This window comes from Clinocottus analis, unplaced genomic scaffold (assembly GCF_023055335.1).
Source record: "Clinocottus analis isolate CAN_PGR_092001 unplaced genomic scaffold, fCliAna1.0.p SCAF_6, whole genome shotgun sequence".
NCBI lineage: Eukaryota > Metazoa > Chordata > Actinopteri > Perciformes > Cottidae > Clinocottus > Clinocottus analis.
This window is the reverse complement of record NW_027176218.1, coordinates 8700517-8723575: the sequence shown is the minus strand read 5'-3', so window position 1 is coordinate 8723575 and position 23059 is coordinate 8700517. Positions and strand designations below refer to the sequence as shown.

Here is a 23059-nt window from a genome sequence, read left to right as displayed (position 1 = left end):
ATACTAGAACATGTCCCAGACATTGTTAAATACTCACTTTCAGTAACAATGGCAGCTTTTACATACTTTTTTTTTTATTCACAAGGAGATGCAGATCTACTAAAATAGTGTAGGTAAGTGTACAGGAATGGACACGAACAGGGATATTAATATGTTTCCCTGTTAACAGAAAACAACATCTACAGGATATAATTAGAAATATATAATACATGCACATTTTGGAAAATGTATGTTCCTAAATTTTGTATGATATGTAAGATACACTTACGCCTATAACTGTTTTATAACAATCATCATAGAGAACCTGAGCATGCTTGAATTAAATTCAGTTCTTTCATGCACATCAGTTTATATAACAAAAAGGTCAGGCATAGCAATAGCACCGAGGTTGGAAAAAAAAACATGACACCCATTGAATAAACATATTTATTCATAAATGAAAGCAAACTATAGATCCAGCCAGGGTAGAAATTTCATTTCTTTTTTTTTTTATATATAAAAATCATACAAATTATTATCTGTGTTACAAATGATAAATAATATGTCATAAACATTGTTTAAATTGACAAATTGTGTAAACAACATGTACACATCAAATGATGTTTTGGTCTTCAGTGATCTTCATTTTTTTTTATCACAACTTACAAGGTGAATAAAAGGCTAATTTACACGCTGTGATATTGGTGTTTATTCCAAGCACACAGCCCTGTCGAATCCAGCATCGTATCATCAAAAGTTATAGTTATAGTGATGAAGTTGAATAATAAGCTGTGGTGCTGCATCACATTACAACTAACAGAGAATATAGGCAGGTTTTTTGTCAGTTAAAGGTGAAGACAATATTAACACAGTGAAACATTTTTGTTAGTGATTCTGAAATAGTGCAGGTCAGAGCTGTTGTTCAAACTTAAAATCTTTGACATTAAGTATATATTTTAATATGTTCAGTGCAAAGAAACGTGCTCCATCATTTGTTCAAAGAGATTTAAAATGTCTTTTTTTTTCCTCCGGATGTCACATTAAACAGTGCACTGTTGTGAAATTGTGTAAAACTGGCATCTACACCACACAGTGAAGACCAAAAGGAAATATACAAAATAATAGAATCAACTACTCTGTACATTTTTATAGATCCATTACTGTGTAAATTAATGCATTTCTTTATCAAAATAATGTGTTGATTAAATTAACAGAAAACACTTCTGTTTTCAATTTGTATACAACTATTAGTTTGATTGTACTGTTTTTAAGGAAGTCTATCCTCAGTGGTCCCTCATATGAACAAAAGTATTGTTTAAAAAAATGTAAAGCAATCATACAAGTACTATTCCCTTTGGGGTTATTTTGGTTCATTGTACATAGGATAAACAAATTAACACAATGTTGTGCATATACATTAATGGAGTACCCCCTTCTTCATTCACAAATTATATTATTTTTAATAATTGTTTATGTAACCATTTAGTTTAGTGTATTCAGATATATGAGCATGGCCCTGCTATTTGTACAGGGTGCAGATATTGGAGGAATTTCTTTCCTATATTAATGGCATGTAATGGAAATATTATATTCCAAATAAAAAGTAACTTAAGTGTAAGCTGCTGGGCCACAGCGTTAAATGAGAATAAATAACAAAAGCTCATCTTGTCAAAGTGCTTTGTAAAAACACAAAAGTATAAAAGTAAGTCCTTATTATACAAACACTCAACAACAGTCTGAGGTCACCAGGACCACTTGTGAATTTTGACACACTTTTAAATCACACTAACGTTTACATACTTACTCACAGCTTCAACAGAAACAAAATCATAAAATAGACTGTATCATAACTGTACAAACATTTTACTATAGTTATACTGAAAATACAGTGGAATTTCAAAAATATTTACAACCACTATGTTGTCACTCCACGCCTTTCAGCTCTAACAGTATACAAGAAACGTCTGGCAGTTAGTTTACATCAAGTGTCATGTTCCCATTGTGCTTAAGAGCTCTGTGCTCCAGTCAGGTGAGCTGGTCCTGAGTCTAATAAACAGTCCAAAAAAAAAAAACAGCAGCAGTGACCATAGTTAAAATAACACATAATGTGACAGAAGAAGAGAAGTACTTTACAGACTGGGCTCCACAAAAGTCCTTCTGCACTCCATGACCCCTGCTCCGGGGGGCCGGTCACAGTTGTGTGTTAGCTTTACCTGGCTGGGGGTGAGGCGATCATATGCCAACTTGTACTCCCGGTCAAAAGCATCTTTAAAGAGGGATAAAATTAAAGTGTTATTTAAATGTATTTAATCCATTAGCTTGGAGAAGCATGTATTCAACAAAGCAAGGTCAATGTGCAGATGTTATTAGCAGGTATAATGTTAGCTTATTTTTAACCAGATTAGGCATTATTAAGCACTAAACACAAAGTAAACCTAAGTATCTGTTTTGCAGGTGTTTGGTCTAAAAAGCAAGTACTAAAACAATAGTAGTAAATTAGTAGGATTGATCCTCTGTGCACAGTGGCTAGTGAAATGTCATGGCAATCCATAAAACAGTTGTTGAGCTATTTCAGTCCGGACCAAAGTGGTCGACTGAGCAACAGGCAAACTGTTAACTAGCATGGCTAAAAACAGGATATTGTGTTTTTGGACTTACTGATATTAATGTTGGTCTTTCCCAAAGCCACCAGAGTGAGGAACAATAAATCTCTGTAGAGGCTCCTTTTTGAGCGAGAGAAGAAAAAAGACAAAGAAAACAATTAGACTTTCCAGTCATATGATATTTCACTAATGGCGGAAAACGAAACTCTTCAACCTGCACACCTCTGTCTTTTAAAACCCAGCTCTGGCCCCAGCAACTGGATGATTTGGCTCATGGGCTGATAGACATCACTCTTCTTAATGCTCCTCACAAAACCCTGCAGTAGCTCCACAGTGAAGAGCTGGCCTTCTTCACACAGCCCACTGCGCACCAGGGAGTTTGCACCTGCAAAGAACAAGAGACAAAAGTCAACCTGATTAAAAGCTCATTCAACTCCATCAGTCATTTCTGAAAGTATAGCACAGATCAGGGCTGCATGACCAATAGGAGTGCTAAACTGAATTATGCATGATTTTCTAGTTACTCCATATGCATCATTTAATTTACATATAAATTATGTCGGACCTGAAAGAAAATTGCAAGCCTAATCATTTTCTAAAAAATAAATGCACAGTTGCAATATATTATACCTCAGTCTTTTAAATTCAACACTTGAGTGACTTACAATGTGTGTTCCACAAGACATAGCAGGGTTGGACTTTGTCTTTGTGCAACTTCAGGTTGTCCCACATAATCCTCACAAGCACCTGCTTACTGTCCTCGGAAGAAATGCTCTGAGGAGTCTGCAATGGGGAAAACGTGTTACTCTGTATGTTACAGCTCTTCAGTTTAGCAATACATGGTGTAGTGTAGACATTTAGTTTTTATTAGTTGAACAAGTCACAGGGAAAATTAGTATTCTCTATGCCCTATTTTTAAGTATTGCTCTGGTTTGTCTTTTGTGAAACTATCAATAGGAGAGACCAAAGTTAAAAACTGTTTAACTATACACATGAGATATTTGAAAGAGTTTGACATTTTGGGAATATACACTCATATTAGATCGAATTAGACGAGAAGATCAATGCCACTCCTGGCCCGGCTTCAAACAGACTTTGGTCAACGGGTCATTGTACACACAGAACTATATGTAGGTGAGCTTGACAGAGAGCTGCATGTGTACCTGGTCTCCTTGGCTGCAGTGTTGAGAGGCCAGAATAAGAGCCGGCAGGTTACTCGGCAGCTCCAGCCTTCTGAAGTACCACACGAGGTTCCAGAAGACAATGGGGTGTTGGTCGACGACAGTGGGGGAAGAAATGGCCTCGTCACCCTCATTTACCAGCAGGCTTTCCAGCTCCTTCCACAGAACCAGGGGGCTCAAGTAGGGCACCGTCACCTGAGTCGGCCCAGCACTCCCGCTGCTCTCCTTCTTCTCCGGGGGAGCAGCGGGCGACTGAGTTGCCGGAAATGATGTGGTCTCGGGATTGAGAGATGTCGATGTGATCTCCTCTGTAACAGGATTACTTTCCTTAGAAAGCCTGAGACGATACACAGAGTGGACTTGTTTTAGGAGGTCACAGGAATAAAATATGTTGTGTGTGCGCATGCAAGTGTGTCAGTGCTTTTGGAAAAACAGCCGAACAGCTAACCACCATAAAATTAGACAATGAGATCTAATGTGTTTGATCTCTTGTGCTATATTATCATCGGGACTTATGCGTTGTGCTCTTTATGTGAATAAATACTGTGGTCATGCTGATCTGCATAAAGGGAGCATTTACCTGCTGTGTGGTCTCAGGTCTTTAATTTCTACACTGAGGAAAGGCAGGAAGGCTGTGCCGCAAAAGGGACAAGAGCTGTTGAGATTGGAGTCGTTTGCCGTCCAGCCAGCCATGATCTCCTCGTCGTACACCAGACAGTCACACGTCTTACAAAGTGAGGAACTGGACATCAGCACCTACAACAAAAAGCAGCGGACATGGTTTAACGGTCGATTGTGATAGTCTGAGTCAGTCTACAGAGGATCAACTGATAAGTAATGTTCACAAGAGAGTAACTTACCTCTATGGTGTAGTTGGGAGTGGGTTGGAAGCGGCTGGTGTCGGGGGAGGAATCTGGAGTGCGAGGCATTTTAGAAGGCAGTGCCAAACCACCTGCGCACAAAAGAGGATTATACAATTAGACACACAAAACAAAGCCAAGATTTAAACAACAATCAAAGCTCGACATATCGGGATTAAATACAGCGTGAGTAGAAAATTAAAATGAAGCAGAGTCCTGTCCTTCAAAGTTACAGTCAGTGGACTTTTTCTTGTTGTGCAGGTTTAGCAAATCTGTGTTTCACACTGGTGTGTCTGCATATTCATGTGTTTATGTGTGGAAAAGGGCCTTTGGCTGGGTGCAGAGCAGCCTACACATTGAATCCACCCTCGCGCCTGCTGGCCTAGTTTCGCACAAAACACCCAACGCTCTCCATTACTGAGCTGTACTCTTACTCTAAATTTAGACTGTCAAGAAGTGTTTTTTACTGGGAACAAATACAACGCTGCAGTTAAAACAGCAATGTAACGAGCATGGCTGTAAGCCTCGACTATTTGACATCCGAGACACTTTCATAAAAGCTGCTAACTGCTGTCGATTGTTTTGTTCTTCGATAAGAAATATTTCAAGATTCCGTATATTAAACATATAACCAAAACCAACAGCATTTCTTATATAGTCTTAAAGGAGGTGCAACCAACCAGAGAAGGAGTTGTGTCTGAACACTCTGTTGGGGTTGCTGGGGCTGCCTAGGTTGATATGACCCGCAACCGGGCTCCTCCTGAGTCGGGATAGACTGCCGTGCTGGGGAGAAGTAAAGCCATCGGGGTCCAGACAGGAGTCATTATCAAGCAGCGAAGAGCAGTCTGCCTCTCCTGAGGTGAGTGAGGATACACTAATCCGGTCACAGTTTGTCTCCTGGTGGAGAGAAAGAGAACAATCATTGTGGAGGTAGTTTTAAAAGCAGTCAGATTGGGAAAATCAGTAAGGGGAAGCGCTGCACTACCGACCTGTGTTAATGAAGTCTGAGAGGAAAGGCGAGAGTAGAAGCGGCTGGCCTTCTCAGCCACGCAATTCCCTGCTGATAAGAAGCTGCTCTTAAAGATGTCCAGAGATGGGGTGAACAGTGAATCCATGGAGAACGATGAGGATGATGGAGTAGGTGAGGAGGGTGACACCAAAGAGGAAGGCCTCTCCCTCTCTTTGGAACAGACACCCAAAGGAAGAGACGGTGACGGCCTCAGTCTGGATTTCACTGGCAGCGGTAGGTGTGTGTTGGAGAGGAGCAGGGAGGAGGGTCGTGGTGAGGTGTGAGGAGACGAGGCAGACGTAAACAAAGGGCTTGAGGGGTTCTGCAGGTTCATACTGGACGTGCGGCTGCTCAGAGGGCTATTGCCATTATGCATGTACATCTCAATTTCTTCAGCAAGATCGCGGCGGGCTGTGGGTGTGCCGCTGCTCTCTTCATCACGCTCTTGGACTGCGTCTGTAGCCATCAATGACAGGGGATCAAAACCCCTCTCAATACCTGTTCTCCTCACAGTCCCAGCACTGCAGCTGACACTCCTCACTATGGACCCAACTGGCCTCTCCACTGTACCGCTGCAGCTGACACTTCTCTCCACCAGAGGTTTCTGTTTACCGGTCTCTGCCTCCTCTTCTTCCACCCCATGCAGTCTGTCGCCAGCGAGGTGATGCTGCTTTGTCGAGCAAAGGTGAGGGACAGTGAGCCGAAGACTTTCTTGGCCCTCGGACAAGTCCAGAGATTTTGGCCTCTCTTTCTTTGGCAGAGGTCCACAAAGAATTGTGTCACTTGATGGACTGGAAACCATCCTGTTACCATTGTCTGTGACAAAAACACATGTGGCAAGACTGAGTTCTGTGGCTTATAGAGACAATCACGACGGTTTATTGATATTCTTCTTCATATATTAAACTTACCAGCACTGACATCAGTTGATTTGCAGTTTCTTGTAGAAGGAAATGTGCTGCTGATTGGAACCTCGACCTCAAGTGCTGGAGATTTAAATTATACCAAATTATTTTTGTGCATCCGGCAAGCCCATCAAAAATAATAATAACACCATCATTTGCATTCATAGTAAATCTATATTTAATATAGAAAATAATCTATTTCCGAAGTGCAACTAATTATACAAGCGTAAAAATATTATATTGGGCTGAAGAAGGGGAAAACTGGTTGTTTGTATTCTATCCTAAAATATTAAGTCAGCCATTAAGCCACTGATGAAACTCCCACAACAATTAGTGAGGACTATTGATCACAAAAACTGGACCAGAGATTGCATCAGACATGGCATGTTGATATGAGCAACAGCATTCAAGATAAAAACCTGTCATGAAAACAATCACCTGCTTACATAAACGATCATCTATCAACAGAATCTGTTTCTCAAAACCATTTAAATATATCAGCAAATGGACGTGTGGAGAACTCCGTACCACCCACACTGCCATATGAAGCTGAGCTTTTAAAGAGAGAGTGCTCGTTTGGCTGTCAGTAAGCGATGATTCACTCCTACTGAAATTGTAGCTAAGTGTCAAAGATTGGAGATAAAATATAATCCATAACTCACTGGATCGCCGAGGTACTTTGTCTTCCGCCGCCGGGGAGCTGTTGCATTCTCTGCTGCACACCCTCTCCTCCTCTTTGGATAGTGAATCGTAGCCTTGGTCTGACTGACCACCTGGAAAAGATACAATGCTTTACTCTTCAGAAAAAAAATCAAGTTGTTTCACCTTGCTTGGTTTCCTCTTTTTAAAAAGAGCTAAGTGAATCAAAAATATGTATTTTGTCTCTGTGGATTGCTTCATAAATGACAACTGATCTGAGTTTTTCATCAACAGAGCGCAGTGACATTCCCTGCAGCAAAGAGCACACAACCCTCCCAGAATAGAAAAGCAGGAGCAGCAGAAGAGGAGTAGTCTTTGAAAACTTACATCATATTTAGAAGGTCAAATTGCAGAAAAAAAGCACAAATCTTTACTCTAGAGATTATATCAGAATAAAATTAACTACTTTACTCATTGGTTTTCTGCTGAGGGATAAGAAATATGAGACAGGTTGTGAGCCAGATTCAAGTCCATGATATTGTTAGAGTGTAAGAGCATTATCCTGATGATAGACTACTATAAGCCCTCTTGCCTCTGTTGCCATTTATCGACAGTACGTTAGTCATAATATGATACAGAAAAGAGACAGACAGTGTTGCCAAGGCAACTAATTCATTTGTTGTCTAAATCTAATCTACATGTTGTTTGCAAAAAGACAAAATAATGCATTGAACGTCACTGAAATGTGATGAGCAATTTTTGCATTTGTCATTCTTTATAATTAAAAAAACATTTGACCGTTTAGATAAGATGTTGTTACATTTGGACTTGGTAAAATTGGGACGGTTTTGAAGCTTATCTTGGTACTCGAGACTTTTTTTTCTCTCTGTGGGTGTCAGGTGATGGACAGAAAGCAAAATGTGCAATGACATCAAAACACTATTTGAGTACAGTGACATTTAAGTAGAGAAATGCAAAATGAAGAGTTTATGAATCATGAGATTTGACTACTTTTACAGTGGGGAATTAAATCAAATCAGCGAGGAGCAGTAGTGACAGAAATAAAGGATGAGAAGGAAATAATTGGAAGAAGAGAGAACCACAAGCGAGCTTTCCTACCTGTACTAAATCCATCATCACTGGAATCCATTTTAGTGAAGTCGGTGTCGATGGAGGTACGCTCAGCAGAATCATTAGCACTGTCCAAACTGCCATGACTGACTGTGTCAAGATCACTGCCGTCTGAAGAGAGATGCCAGAAAAGGGATCAAAACAAATGACAAACCGGGGTGTAAATCGAGAGTCCAGCTGGTATAAAAGCTTTAGATGAACAATCACTGAAAGTGCTGTGATCGTTATCATCCACTGCAAAGATGCAGGAATGCTTTGAATGTCATAAAGCTGTCATCTTAATTGAACAACATGAAACGATGCCAGAGTCCCAAAAGAGAATTGAGGCTTTTTCTCTCTTAAAAGCGAGCAAAATGAGGGCTAAACCCATTAAATTGAAAAAGTATAAACTAAAATAACTAAAGAATCAGGCTACTCAACATGAACACATTGCCATTTTGGGAATATAATCACTCGTTGTGAGGTGAATGAAATCAAAAAGTAAATGTAAAGCATGATGTTTTCATTAAAGCCCCCAACACAACATGCCATTATGCTAATATGAGTCTCACTGGGCCCTTGTAAAAATTAGGGATTGCAATCTACGGCTACCTGTGTGTGTTGACTGCTGTGGAGGAAAACCTCTTTACTGTTTAATTAGTGTCATAAAGGCTTGCTGGAGTTGTGATGAGACCAAGACAAAGGTCTTCAAGAAGCAATAGCCCCACCAGGACCACACTCATTCACATTTCTGTTCATTAAGAACTACAGGAAGTAGGACAAATGATGTATGTTTAGTCTTTATTGAATTTAAAAAGTAATTACAACTGAACTCTACTATAACTGATTAGTCTGGGTATAAAACAAGGACTACTTGTGGATCAGTGTGGTAGTGCATGCAACATATTTACATTGGGCAATACGATAAAAAAAAATGTTATAGCTAATGCATTGCAGTGATTTGATTTGTAGATGATTAATTAGTGCATACGAGTTAATTTATGCTATTATCTTTATGGTAATGAGTCAATTTTAAAGTAATAAATCTATATTCATATCTTGTGTATTTCTAAAAACTCAAGGGATAACTACGGGGAGCATAATTCACCAGATGTTTGTTGAAATATTGCTTATTTAACGAAAATATATAAGTGATTATCAGCGGAAATCAACATGAAAATTAGGGTCACCCTTTATCAATAAAATGTGATATAATAGACTCCATGGCGCCAGGACATTAGTATTCTTACCTGAAAGCTGAGGATCTCTGTGTGGTGTCTGTTGTTTTCTCCCTGCTTGCTTGAACTGGAGCACACCTAAAATCACGTTCCTCAGCTTTCCCCATAAAAAGTAGCCTCCTCTGGTGGTCGAGGGCCAGGTGCTCTCCAACACCGCCTGAGGCAATGAACATGTACATTATATGTGGTGACGCATTTTAAGATTGTAAGTGTTCAGTTTAGAGTCAGATTTGCTTGTTTATTGCCTCCTTATATGTTTGTATGTACAGTGCATTGAAAGAGCACACACCTTGTTGTAGTACCCATAGGTGATGGCGTTGGGTTGAACTCCGGCTTTCTTCATCTCAAACAACACCCTGACGGCGAGGACTGGCTGGCTATACTGCCCACACAGCTGCAGCAACACACGGTAGCACACCTTGGACAGATAACACCAGTTTTTTTTTTTTTAAAGTTTATCAACGATAGTAATGTATTTGGTTGTCTATATGGTATATGGTTATCTTATACTCAGCAGTTTCCCACCTCATCTGGAGCCTGCAACTTATTGTCCTGCATCTTTCTCAGCACATCGTAAGCTGTGCGCAGAGCCCGCACCTTTGAGTGGCAGGTGCCAACAAACCCTGGAAGGCAGATGAACCAAAGACCATAGCAGTGGCGCAGCAGACACTTGGACCACATCTGAGGCACAGATGAATAGGTTTTGGCCATCCTTTGAGCTGATTTGATCTCCTGAGATAAAAAAAAAAAAAGATCACATGTAGATTTCCTTTAGCAACCAGATTTGCATTTTGCATTTATAAGTATACTGGGGTCCATCATTATACAGAATGAATAAAGCAGTAAAATTGGTTTAACTTCTTAAATAGCAAACAGACAAATAAACAAATAAGGAGTAGGGCTGACAATGAATGTTTATCAATAATTGTATGGTTTTACGATAGACAAAGCTGGTACAAGATTTAAAAAAAAGAAGAAAATCAGGGGTTTGAATATAGTATTTCTACAACAGAAAGTCAATATTCAATTCTTGAGTCTATTTTCAAGAAAATCTCACTCCTCATATGGCTGACCTGTTTCGAGCGCCTAAAGATGGCTGTAGGGCTGGCTGGGCTACTGTGGCGGCAGGCCATGCCAGCTGATGGAGGATTTGGTCCCTCCAGCGGCTCCAGAAGCTCAGCATTCAGCACAGGGAACCCAGAGTAGCTGCAGAAAGACATATATTCATATACAGACAAACTGAAATAGACATCAAGCCCACACTGGCTAGCCAAGTGATGTGCACAACAGTTTGGCTCTAACACCTTGGAAGCTTGAGCACTGACATAAGGATCTAAATGCGATGTGTTGCGGCTCAAAATAATCACAAAGCCCTAAAGCAGTGACAAATTCTTCAACAACAGAGGCAATTTTACGCTATGTCTCTTTTCCAGAAGCTGTACTGTGTTCACCCAGTGTCATTAAGAAATGCTCTTGAAGTCTGTTTCAGTACAGAATACAAAGAAAATGTCTGTCTTGTATCTGCTGTTGAGAGATTGAGCTGCAGTTCGGTACCTATAGCACAGAGGATGCTCTTCTCCCTGAGGTAGAGGAGGCAGCTCTGGAGGGTTGATGTAGACCGTGTGCTCACTGCGGTAGGATTCATCCAGTTCAATCAGTCTGGTTTCCTCTGGTCGCTCACTGTCCATCTAGTTTTCAAGAGAAAAACACATTTGTCATTATTGGACCGTCTGTTCTTCCCTCTTATTTCTGCTATAAACACACATATATGGATGCTAATGCTGCCTGTGGGCATATGATACTGTGAGCTCTCAGATCACATTTGAGAGTCAGTAAGGACAAACAGATGTTAGTAATGAGACTGTCTACATCAGAAATGTGGCCCACATTCCCAATCCATTTGTCTAAAGGGCACTGCCAAAGCAGAGGCTTGATCCTATGACTCCCCCAAGACTAAATGAATCCAGGCTGCAGTGACCTGGACAAAATGGATGCCATGTTGCTCCAGGGACAAGGAACAATTAAACTGTACTGCTTTGCCAGCAGGGCTTGATACTAAACTGCTGCCTGTCCTTCAACTCAGAACTGACTGACTGATCTGCTGTATGGAGAAACATGAGCAAAGCTCCAGTGCCTTCCTGTCACGTCTGAGAACAACAGCAGCAGCACTCCTTTGTGTTGTGTGACAAAGTAAAGCCATGTTCTCTTTTAGCAGAAAATCCCTCCTGAATAGCTGTCTGGTAGATCATAAAAAAAAGCTGCTTTGTTGATGCACATTCACGAGGCTTATCAGAATCGATTACCAGCTAATCTTGGACTTGAGCTTCACAATAAACATAAATATAAGTGCAGCAGCTAAATAACTCCCGGTGCCACCATGTTAGAGGGTTTGTTCCACTCAGTCAAGTGGATGATTCAGTCAACTAAATCTCACTGACCTATTTGCCCTCGCTTCGGTTTCGCTCAGTGTTTCTCCGTTTGTTGCCCTTCCTCTTACACCCAAAGGGTCTTTCTCAATCACACACTCTTTGTCAACCTCAGCAGCGTTGGCGCTGAATGAATCAATGCTTCCACTTCTCAATAATAACCGCAATGACCGCTTGTACAGCAGCTCCCACTGTTCATGCAGGATGTAAATGTGATATCCGGATTGCACAAGTGTTGCAAGCACTGCATGTTTTTTGGAGGAGAGGGTGATGTTTTGTCTTTTTTTGGCGTGTTACAAAAAAACATATGTAGGCAGGCAGCTTGTGTTAATAAAAGCTGTCTAACACTCACTGACAATGAACAGGACTAGTCCTCTGGGATCTCAACAACAAAACTCATAACATTTAGACAAATAAGGATCATAGCCTCCATCTTTGTTTTCCTCATTCTTCGATATTGTATTTCAGAGAAACTTATAGTCATAATGGTGCACTGTCATCTCAATGAAAAGCAAGCACACATTTCACTGTCTCAGCATCACCTCAGAGTCTCTAAAAATTCTGCATAACGTCTTTGTGTGGTTCATTCTAATGGCATATTCAATATCTAATTCAATATTGCAGATTGCTGACACACTACACATCCTCACGATTTAGACTTCTGCACTTTCAGCTCCACTCCGTCTCCCCTCACAGACACACAAAACACTCTGAGCTGAGTCACACACTGATAACAACGGAAAACACTTTACACGGGTTCATACCTGATTCAACTATGACTAAAAAGGGAGAAGAGTGTAAAAAATTAAAACAGTGTTTACACTCTGGTTGCTTACCTTGCCTCCAGTAGTGAAGAGCTACCAGGCAGAGAGCATGATGACAAACAGAGCAGCAGAGACAAAAAAAATAGGCAGAAAATGCGTGAGGAAGACAGCAAGAGAAATACTAAAAAAGAAGATTGAAAAGCAGTCTTAATATAACTCATTATTGATGAGAAAAGTGCACCACTGATGTTATTAAGCGGCTGAAGTGAGATTGAGAAACGTGTTAATTAATCTTTTGTTTATTTTCAACCAAACCAATAGCTTAATGAGACAGCGTAATTAAAAGAACAGCATGTTATTCAACTTTCTTAAAGCCTCAGCTTTGTTTCTTCTCCAAGCAGGTGGAGGCCAAACTAAATATTGTAACATTGGCGCATTTGTTTTGTACACAGCAAAATGATGCAGTACTGTAAATATAATCTGCAAAGCTCACCTTATCAACACATTCATCAAAGAAAGCCAGACTGGCATCTTTATCACTGACGAAGGAGCACTCCTCTATGAAACGGCTGAACATTTGAGTCTTGGTCATTAGGGCGTAAAACCTCTGGTGGGAGCGGTCTCTGCTCTTGACAAAGCCTATGAAACAAAACACATTATGTAATAACAAACATGAAAAGTGTGCATTAATACCAGATTATATAACTGGACTTCAGTGACCAAGCTGTTTCAGAACGTTCGCGGGGTCAACCAACATTTACAGGAAATAAATAATGTTGAATGAAACAATTTGTTCTCTGCTGCTCCGCTTGCATAATAGCACACAGATGCGTGAGAACATTCGGCTGTAAATCATGACGGTTTGTCTGATTTGTCAACCAAACCTAATTTCCACTGAAGCTTAAGCTAAATCACCAGAGTCATCACATCAGTGTTTGAGGCCTAGCTTTAATGCAGTAGCACTCACACCATAACCCCTGACCTACTACAGCACTGAATCACGTCTTGGCACGGCAACAATAGTTTGTCAGCGTCTTTTTGTTAGTTGCATTCAATACAAGAGTGAAGACTGAAGAGCACCTTGGATGTCAAAGAGGGAGCTGGCATCGGTGGTCTTCTCAGAGGGGGCTTGGGTGATGGGCAGCAGGTAGGACCGGTAGCCTCGTAGGATGGCTGCCATGAAGCTCAGGAAGGCCTCCTGGATCTCCAGCTCCAGAGTGTGGAGGCTCTTCCCACCATTGAGCTCCATGTCAGTTACTGTGTGCTCCATCTGCACATCTTCACGGTTCAGCTGACCACCTGAAAGCCCACAACGGTACATTATGTAGAACAAATAACCAAAAGATTTGCACCATCAACCACAGTTATGAACAACTATTAGCATGCAATTAATGAAGTGAAAGCAGAAAACACACACATGTAAATGTGTTGCAAACAAAGAGCTCCTTTGAAGGCTGGGATTATTGAGAATCTCCGTAAGTGACTAATCTAAGTAGATTGAGTGGGTTGAGCAGGAGAGAATAAAGACTAATTTACACTTTATATCCCCTGGGATGCACTTAACATTGCTGGTTTCATATAACAGTGTATGCATCCAATGAGTTTCCCTGTAAAATTGACAGTACAGGCTGACTCAACAGACTCAAGTAGCCAACATAAATTATTCATGCAACTACATGCTGTATAAAATGACAGAGCCTCAGCCTGGACTCACCCTCAGTGAGCTGCTGATAGAGCTTATTCAGAGTATTCAGAAGATGTTTGCAGGCTCTCCTGGGCAAGATTTTCCATGTTAAAGCCTTCTTGTCATCTTTTCTGAAAGCACACCATATGGTTTATATTACACAGGAGGGCAGTCAAGGAACATAGCAAAAAGATATAATGAGGGAGAGAGATTCACTGACATCAGCACTGACAATTTTATCTCTCTGTAAAATAGCTTTTCGATTGATGTGGGAGACCAACGCTTATTCTAATGTGTACAGGAAGAATATTTCACATTCCAGCTCGTATCATTACACAAGAGTCTCTCATTGACAGATACCGATAACCTTGGGACGAACTTGTGAAAACCTAAACGCTGAGCAGATGATTTTTTTGGTGGAGAGTCTTGAAGGTGAAGGGGGCCATCTATCACAGAGGTCACTTACTGGGAGATTGTGTTGGTGTCCAGGTCCACACAGCTGATGTCAGCCGGGGGAACATAAAGGTCAAAGTATCGGGAGTCTACACCCACGATGAAAGGGCACGGTGCGCTGAGCACACCAGCCAGTGCCAGCGGGCACAGAGGAATGTACGGGCATGGCCAGTGAAAAGGGAAGATCATCTGAAAGGAAGGATCAATACATCACTGTATGATCAATACGTACACTGCAAGAACGATAGAAGAGGAAAATACATGGAGCTAATCAGACGTATTATTATTCTTTCTGCCTCTCTTTATATTCATATAATTTTTCAGAGGTAATTGTCATTGAACATGAAAAGAGAGGGTCTTCTTTGGTGTGATTATGGGTCGCTCATTGACTCTGCATCTCTGCCTCTTACATTATCCTCCATTGTAGCTATAAATCACATTAAAGACTACCCTCTTTCGTGGTATTGCCAGGAATAGTGAAAAGGAAAGAAAAAGAACAAAAGACTTACGGACACAAGGGCCTCTGTAACACTTGTGAGCACAGCTGGACGCAGGGAATGAACCAGGATCTTGTGCTCTGTGACAGCCAGCACCAGCAGAGTGGCTGCGTTCTTCGGGCCCAGATTCAGCAGTAATGTGGAGAGGCTTCCACCACTAGACGCACAAATAAAACAAATGGTCCCACATCAAGAATGAGGCAAATATAGCACGTCTTCATATTTTAATTTGATATTTTACTGCTGTTTCTCTACCTGAGAGGCAGTGGAGATGACACAGGTTGGCTGAGTATCAGGCTGTCGTGTGGAGACAGCTGTGGAAGACGCACGGCAGTGTTAACGCAGAGCATAAGTGGGTGGAGGATTTAACTTGTGACTACGGCATGTTTAACATCATTCATGTCAAACCGAATGACGCAAGCATACAGAACATTTCCCAGTTAAAGCTCACCTGCACCAGGATGCGTGGTCTCTGAGTCGAGGGGAACGGCACATTTTGCATGAAGTGAGAGATGTGCCTGTGAGAAAAATAAAACGACTTAATAAAGCAGTAAAGGCTAGACTAAGAATAGACTTTGAACCTGATTAAGTGATAGACTTCAATAAAGAAAATTAGTCTGAAAAACACTGCTAACTTTTCAATAGGCAGGGCATGTGGTCCAGAGATGGAGTATCGGTAGAGGAAAGTGAGAAAGCTCCTGAAGGACTGGAAGAAGGGCCAGTGGGAGAGCAGACAGATGCTCTTGTTGCTGTAAACACTCCTGTTACCGTCAGGTCCAAGATCAGCACTTGGTAGGCCGAGCTGCGAGCGCTGACGCTCAGACAAATTCTCCTCTGAGTAAGGCTCATAAAACTGGATGGCAGCGCCGTAAACCTGCAAGCAAAATGATTCCAGCGTAAAGAATAAGAATAAGATGCACAAGTGCACTCCAAAAAAGACGTGTTGACACCTGGATGCAAACTTTACAAAGACACAAACTACAGTAGTCAGAGGCTGTTTGAAAGAAGTTATTCAGGTAAGCTGTTGTGGCGACTCCACGAGAGAATTCTCATCTTAATAACACGCAGTCCTTTGAAGGTATTCCTCCCAAATACATAAACAAATCATTCCAGGCCTGAAGTATAAGGAGAGTCTGCAGAAGACAAGAGGTTGCACTGAAGAAAGAGTGAGCACTGAGGCATTCAGCATTTATAATCTAAGCACCAGTCCAACTGGTGCATGAGCTATCCATTATTCAAAAGATGAGCTCCAAAAAAAATCTTTTATGCTGCATTGCTTCCAAAGACTTAAAGCCTTTTAGTATTCCAAACACAGCCTTTAGACAATTTTTGATTCCAATTAGAGTTTAGAAGTTGATTAAGATTGTCTGGTATTCTTAGAAAAACTACTGCAGTTCTTCAACAAACTAATCCATAAGGGATACTAATGCACAAAGAGAGAGACAGGGGGATAGGAAGACGGAGAGGCTGCCTGAAATAAAGCAATTAAGGGAGGATTTATGTATTTAAGGGTAGAAAACTAATGCCAACTTTGGGGGAACTGCTTAATTAATGATGATGTAATGCAACTGAAAAAGGACTCTGAAGGGATTGGTGGTTTCCTCGGCAAAATCTGTACGCATGTTTTGCAAAGAAATATATGCAAAAGAAACATAGTTATTGGTACTGCCAATATAGAGCGGTGGTGTTACCTTCTCTGCAGAGGCACCCGTCAGTACAAATGTGGAAAAAACAGGCAGGGAGTGTTTGGTGTGTGCTGGCCAGCACTCGACCGTTGCCCCCATGGGCAGGCAGAACATAGGCACGGACTCAGGCAGAGGGAAGGACTCGTAGTCCTCTTCAGGGTACCTACATAGCAGACCTGGGCACAAATTCACACAACACAGTCAAATATAATCCGTCACATGTTCAATTACAGGCAGAGTACCTGAATAAAACTGCATTCTGCAATCTGAGTCCTTCTGAATTAAATTTAGCATAATTCTACATGCCACTGTACCTGCTTTGTATGCAATTGTGTTTGCTTTAGCCAGAGACTTCTTGTAACAAACGTAGACTGAGGATCCCCACTGAAATATGAGAAAATACATCCCAGATTAATCAAAACCTGCCCTTTTTGTGCAAGCACACTAGAGCTATGTCTGTGATCTCAGAGCTCTTTCCCACCATGCTGCTGTTGAGGTTCTTGTCGACCTTGCAGAAGGTGTGAGGAGGCGTCTCCCCCTTGCCGGGGATGATGATGCAGATATCAGTGACGGCCAGTGATGTGTGGGGCTGGCTCTTCGGGGCGCGGCGGTAGGTGATGTAGATGCGTTGGGACGACGAGCTGCTGATGTTGGCAGGGCGACCTGAGGGTGTGGTCTGGACGAGGTGACATCCATGTTTCAGTTTCTCTTTCCACTCATACAGAACCCTGAAATACAATCGATTGTTAGAATGACTTTTTTTAATATGATCTTTTTCAGACAAGACTCATAAATATTACCGGAGCGCTTGGATAGTGTATTCATTGATGCAATATTAGACTAGAGGATGTGTTTAAGAGCAGATTATAGTGACCCAAGATAAGTGATTAGTGGTGCTGGGTGAGTAATGGGTCAGTGACTGAGGATTACTGCTTACCCAAGATCTGTCAGTGGAGGCTTATCTCTGCCTCGCTTGAAGCACAGGAATATCTGCGGGCCCCTGAGGCTGGCTCCATTGAGCTCTGCAGAGAGGCCTGAGGGGGTGCTTTCAACACAGGTGAAACCCGGGGGCACTTCTTCACCCAGGGAGCGGATCACCACAGCTACGTCGGTGATGGGGGCTTTTGGTTTCACAGACTTGGGGCCGGCCTCGTCAAAGTGAAGCTCCTCCTCCAGAGGTTTGGACGCGTCGGTGAGACCGGCAACCACAAAGTAATCGGCAACACGAGGCCCTTTATCCTCCATCATTTCCCATTCCCACAGTGTGGGCTGAAATATATAAAAAGGAGAGAGGGGAGGAATTGCATTATGCATTTTAATCATATTCCCCACTGTAGTTTTGTTTTAAAACAAGAGGAAATGGGCCTTTGCCATCAGGGAACGACGTGGCTGAGCAGACTGGGCTGACTGTTGCATTAAACACAGAAATAGAGATTCCAGGCATCATGTAAAATAGACATTAACTTTATTACGAATGCATACTATACTGATATACTGAAGAAACAACATTATATATATATATATATATATATATATATATATATATATATATATATATATATATATATATATATATATATATATATATATATATATATATATATAACAACAGCATCTGGGACCATTTAGCTTGCATTCCTGCCTGCAAAAACACCATAATTCAACAAGAAATATGGGAGGGTTTATGACCAAAGACCTTGCTATATGCCATCACCGATTATGTAAAATAAAACACATGCCTTTGTAGAAAAAAAAGAAGGAAAAATGTGCAGAAAGGAAAAGTACCAGAACTTTTACAGAGCATTGGGAAAGAGAGAGGGTGCACTGAAGTGCAGCAAAAAGCTCTTACTGAGCTCTTACTATTCAGACAACATATATTCTGCATTAAACAATGTCATGGAAAAGAAAGGAACAGAGCGAGTGCCTGTGAGTCAGCTTGTTACAGCTTTATCACAAAGCACGAAGCCCTGGAAGCCCTCTCAGCACTGGGCCAGCTTATTATGCTTCAGCTGAAGAGCCTGCTTTATCTCTCTCAGCAGTTCCTCCATAGTCACAAGCAAACTGATAACCAGCTGCCTATTATTTTTCCCACCGGCACGTAATGGAGTTAGCATAAAGTTATTCCCCTCCTCTGCACTGGATGTGTCACTGCTAGGAACCATGGCACACAAGAGGCTGTGCCCATATCTCACCCTCATAGGACTTTGGCTTCCACTAGCTTTAAAGCTAATGGATCTATGTGTCGTTTCCCATGTGGCCGAGTGATGTGACAGAAAGCTAAGCACTGCTTACAGGCTTAGGGCGTGAAACTCACCGCTAACATGAGAACATGGAAAACAGAAGATAATCTTTGGTAGCGAGCACATTTCTGAGTCCACAAATTGTAATTTATTTCCTGATCAACAAGCCACTTTGCTATCAGTGGGAGTTAACTCATCATCACAAGATTGTTTATGGTCTTGCAGTGCTGTGGCCGACATCTGCTTCTAAGCGTTTTCCCTGATTAGCTGACAGCTGTTATGATGCGAGCTATTTGTGCTCTGCAGTGTTGAGCCTTGAGGGTATACCCGATGACTCAGCATGCCAAACTAAAAGATTTCCAGCTCTTTCCGATGTCTTTCCACCAAAGCATTTTTACAGAGAAGTATAAAAGAAACAACTTTAAATGACTCACAATGATTTGTCAAGAATAAAATATATGATGGTATTTTTCTCATAGTAGATAAAGTATATTTTTATCAAACTTGTCCGACTGCAGATAATGTCTGCAAATAACCCACTTCTCAGTCATTATGATAAAGGGAGAAAATCAAGGTTTATTGTTATTTGTATTTATATCCGTTTCATTTAATTTCTGAAGATAAAGTCTCACATAAAACTTTACCTCGTGTGACACAACACTTATGCCAGTCTGAAAATACCTGCTCTCAGTAGGTATCGTGTGAATGCTGCTGCTAAAAATACAAGCGGTAGCATGGCAGATGTGTCGTATAATACTTGGGAGGTTCAGGATTAAATATAGATATAATCTCCAGCTCCAATGAGGACTACATCCTCCACTGCATCTATTCCTCCCCCTCAGCAGAGACACAGAGGCCTAAAATGATATCTGAACCACAGCAACAACATTAAAACTGAACACTAAACATAGCGACTGATCATTCCTCTCTTTGATGTTGAAACCAGGGAACATGGTTTGGGTTAAAAACAAGGTGACTAATGGACTGTGTCATTATCACTGAGGTATTCTGTTCAGAAATAAATCTCTCAGACTAAAATATTTTAAAAGAAAACATTTACAGATATACTCTGAACATAAATATGCTGAAACAATAAATTATTTGTCATCTCTTTTTTCTTCATGTTTTTGGACTTTTTGTTCTATTGAACTAGTAGCTATGACACACTCATCTCACCTCTCATTGAATTAGCTTGTCCACATGTTGACCCTTTTTGCAAGTTTTTTTGTGGCTTTTACTTTGTTTTTCATTCGTTTCTAAGATTGATAATGCTGTGTATGGCTGCACTAGATCAAAATAGCCTTTTGCTGTCATGTGTTGTGTACTTTGTTTTGTTGTTTGTACCCTTTGATGGATCAGTTAATCAATCTAGAAATACCTCTAAAATCCCTTAAGACCTTTGACTTTATTCCTATCTCACTTATTGGAGGCACTTCTATGTTAGCCCAAGAATGGGAGTGAGTCACTCACCGTCTCCCCAGAAACTGCCATCTCTTCATCTGCCACAGTTTTCTTCATAACAACCGCACAAATAAGGACACAGCGGATGTCCTCTAACAAGTGAACTTCCCCGTTCACATCCACTATTGTTTTTATGAGTCAGCTCCAACTGTCAGCTTTGCATAGATGGCATTTTGACAGTGATTTGTTTACCATAATATTCCCAACATTTTAACTTGAAGAGGCAGCCACAAACTTCCCACACTGTTTGGGAACACACCACTTTGTATTCTGTGTCTGCTAGTCACTTCATTCTCATTTCCCTTGTAGTTCAGCATGACCTATTGACATTATGCACACACAACCAATTTGTAAAGATGGAACTGACAAATGTTTTGTCAGGTAAATCAGGTAAAAATTTGACAAAAATACAAATAATAAAAACATGTTATTTGTTTAAGATTTTAACAGTGACACAATATTTTAAATGGAATAATATTTAATTCAAAATGAATGTTATAATTGGAGCATTTTAATGTTTTTCCTCCAATATCATGCAAGGAACATTTATTTAACAATCACACGTGATTTGGACACCAAACCTTTAAAATAATTGAACCTCTCTAGAGACTGTTTGTGATTTTGAGCTCAGAAATGAAGGCTTTTTGACTTTTGCTTTGAGCCTCACAGTGTTGTGATTGTGGCCCAAGAGACCGAGGCAGCGGCTGCTGGACGGTCAGTCTCTGGCTGTGCAGAGATTAAAGGGCTGTGTTAACAGAAGGAGGGTCGGGAGGATGGGCAGCCTGAGCAGTGGAGGAAACCACCATATTTCACTCAGCATCTGTTCCCTTTTAGCCATGAAGGCAACCCTCATCCTCAGAAGCCATTTGCATTCCTTATGTTTGACAGGGGGGGACCCCGGCTGCTGGATGAGGAAACCCCACACACCCAAGATAAATAGAGAAGATGAAGGAGAAAATACCTGAAAAATAGCAAAGAACCCTGTGTGGGGAGCTTGCAACACTTGCATTTTGTGCAAAGCTGGCAGCGTTTGGTCACAGACCATAGCAACCACAATACTACAGAGGGGATTTCTCATATGAACACATCACAAGAAGCCATCTTATGGAGCAAACACGTAATGCAATGAAATAAGCCCCCATATGGCTTCTTTGTTTCCAATGGACGCACTGTAAATATAGGGAATCACACACAAGCTGGGATGCTCACGACAAAGCATTGGATAATCCTTGTAATGCATGTAGCTTGACGGCAATAATACAACACATTTACCTTGTCGGTCAATTGCCGAAATCAACCATCCAACAACAAAATAATAAATCAAAGGATCTCGGTTGTAACGCCAACAGAATTAATCACAAAATACATCACACAATGTTCAAAAACATATAACGCACCTTAATTATAAAGACTGGGTGTGTCGGCGTCGTTTGTTTTTATTTTCAATAAAGAAGAATCTACTCACATCTCAATTGAAAGAGGATCTGTCGAATATGAACCTACGTCGAAACAAAACCACGATTTCTGTTGATAAGAAATATTATTCCTCACTGTATGTTTCAGCGATTTTTAAAAAAAATCTCGGTCTTAATTTGTTATTATAGAAACAAAATCACAGAGGAAAGAATGAATCCGAATAGCCCGTGTAGTCCCGAGCAGCGCTTTATCGAGACCTGCGCGGCCCACGTGACTGATTACAAACCTCGTGGACGTCACTGACGACGCTCCTGGCAGCGGTGACAGAAGCAGCGTCTGAGGAAACATTGTACTGCGTACAGGAGCAAGATTGAGAATATGTTGATAGACTGTCATCATAGCCTGTTATTATTGTCATGATAATGGTTAGTACCATTATAATTATGACTGATTATTAGCATTATAATTATTAAGTGCGTCTCGTGTGTCATGAGGTATCCCAGAATTGTTTGACCTGCATACCATTTCAAAACAATGTAATCTGCTTTTTTTAAATTTAGTTCATGCAGCTATTTGTTGAAGTATATATGTTAAAAGAAAAGACATCAGATCCTCACACTTGAGAAGGTTATATAACAGCACATTTTGGGATTTTCTACAAAGAAAGAAAGAAGATTATCCAGTTATTAAAATAGTCGCAGATGAATTTTATTTTAATTGACTAATCGATTAAGCATTTCAGCTCTATTGTACAGCCTTCTGCCAGGAATAAAGAAATCTGACTGCTTTTTGGTGGCCTACAAGTAGTCAAAATAATGCTGTCAGCCCATAAAATTTCCATCAAAGTACATATAAGACAGGTTCATATATTACTACTGCTAATAATAATAATTATTATGGTAGTACATT

General features: G+C 40.8%; 1 protein-coding gene across 2 annotated transcripts; it reads right to left on the bottom strand.

Moving 5' to 3' along the window:
- Positions 1-459: 459 nt before the first annotated feature.
- Positions 460-22382, bottom strand: dennd4a (DENN/MADD domain containing 4A). 2 transcript variants are annotated; one of them, XM_068602739.1, is made up of 31 exons: positions 22200-22382; positions 17971-18302; positions 17515-17761; positions 17348-17417; positions 17040-17209; positions 15984-16222; positions 15800-15866; positions 15604-15662; positions 15361-15505; positions 14865-15040; positions 14429-14529; positions 13795-14013; positions 13208-13353; positions 12787-12807; positions 11079-11212; positions 10598-10730; positions 10050-10256; positions 9814-9942; positions 9537-9681; positions 8296-8418; positions 7200-7310; positions 6544-6618; positions 5613-6448; positions 5304-5520; positions 4624-4715; positions 4344-4519; positions 3746-4100; positions 3248-3365; positions 2805-2967; positions 2638-2702; positions 460-2245 (listed from the first exon to the last, which is right to left on the bottom strand). In XM_068602739.1, the coding sequence occupies exons 2-31, from the start codon at positions 18279-18281 to the stop codon at positions 2109-2111; spliced, it is 5187 nt and encodes a 1728-aa protein (XP_068458840.1). In that variant the 5' UTR covers positions 18282-18302; positions 22200-22382; the 3' UTR covers positions 460-2108. The 2 variants fall into 2 exon arrangements, with proteins under 2 accessions (XP_068458840.1, XP_068458842.1); XM_068602741.1 differs by having other exon boundaries at positions 22132-22216.
- Positions 22383-23059: the final 677 nt, after the last annotated feature.

Coding starts and splice junctions, on each gene's coding strand:
- dennd4a (XM_068602739.1), bottom strand. CDS start 18,281: ATGATGGAGGATAAAGGGCCTCGTGTTGCCGATTACTTTGTGGTTGCC. Junction 8,419..9,536: donor CAGAGATCCTCAGCTTTCAG/GTAAGAATACTA, acceptor ATCTCTCTTCAG/ACGGCAGTGATCTTGACACA. Junction 3,366..3,745: donor ACTGCAGCCAAGGAGACCAG/GTACACATGCAG, acceptor TCCCCATTGCAG/ACTCCTCAGAGCATTTCTTC.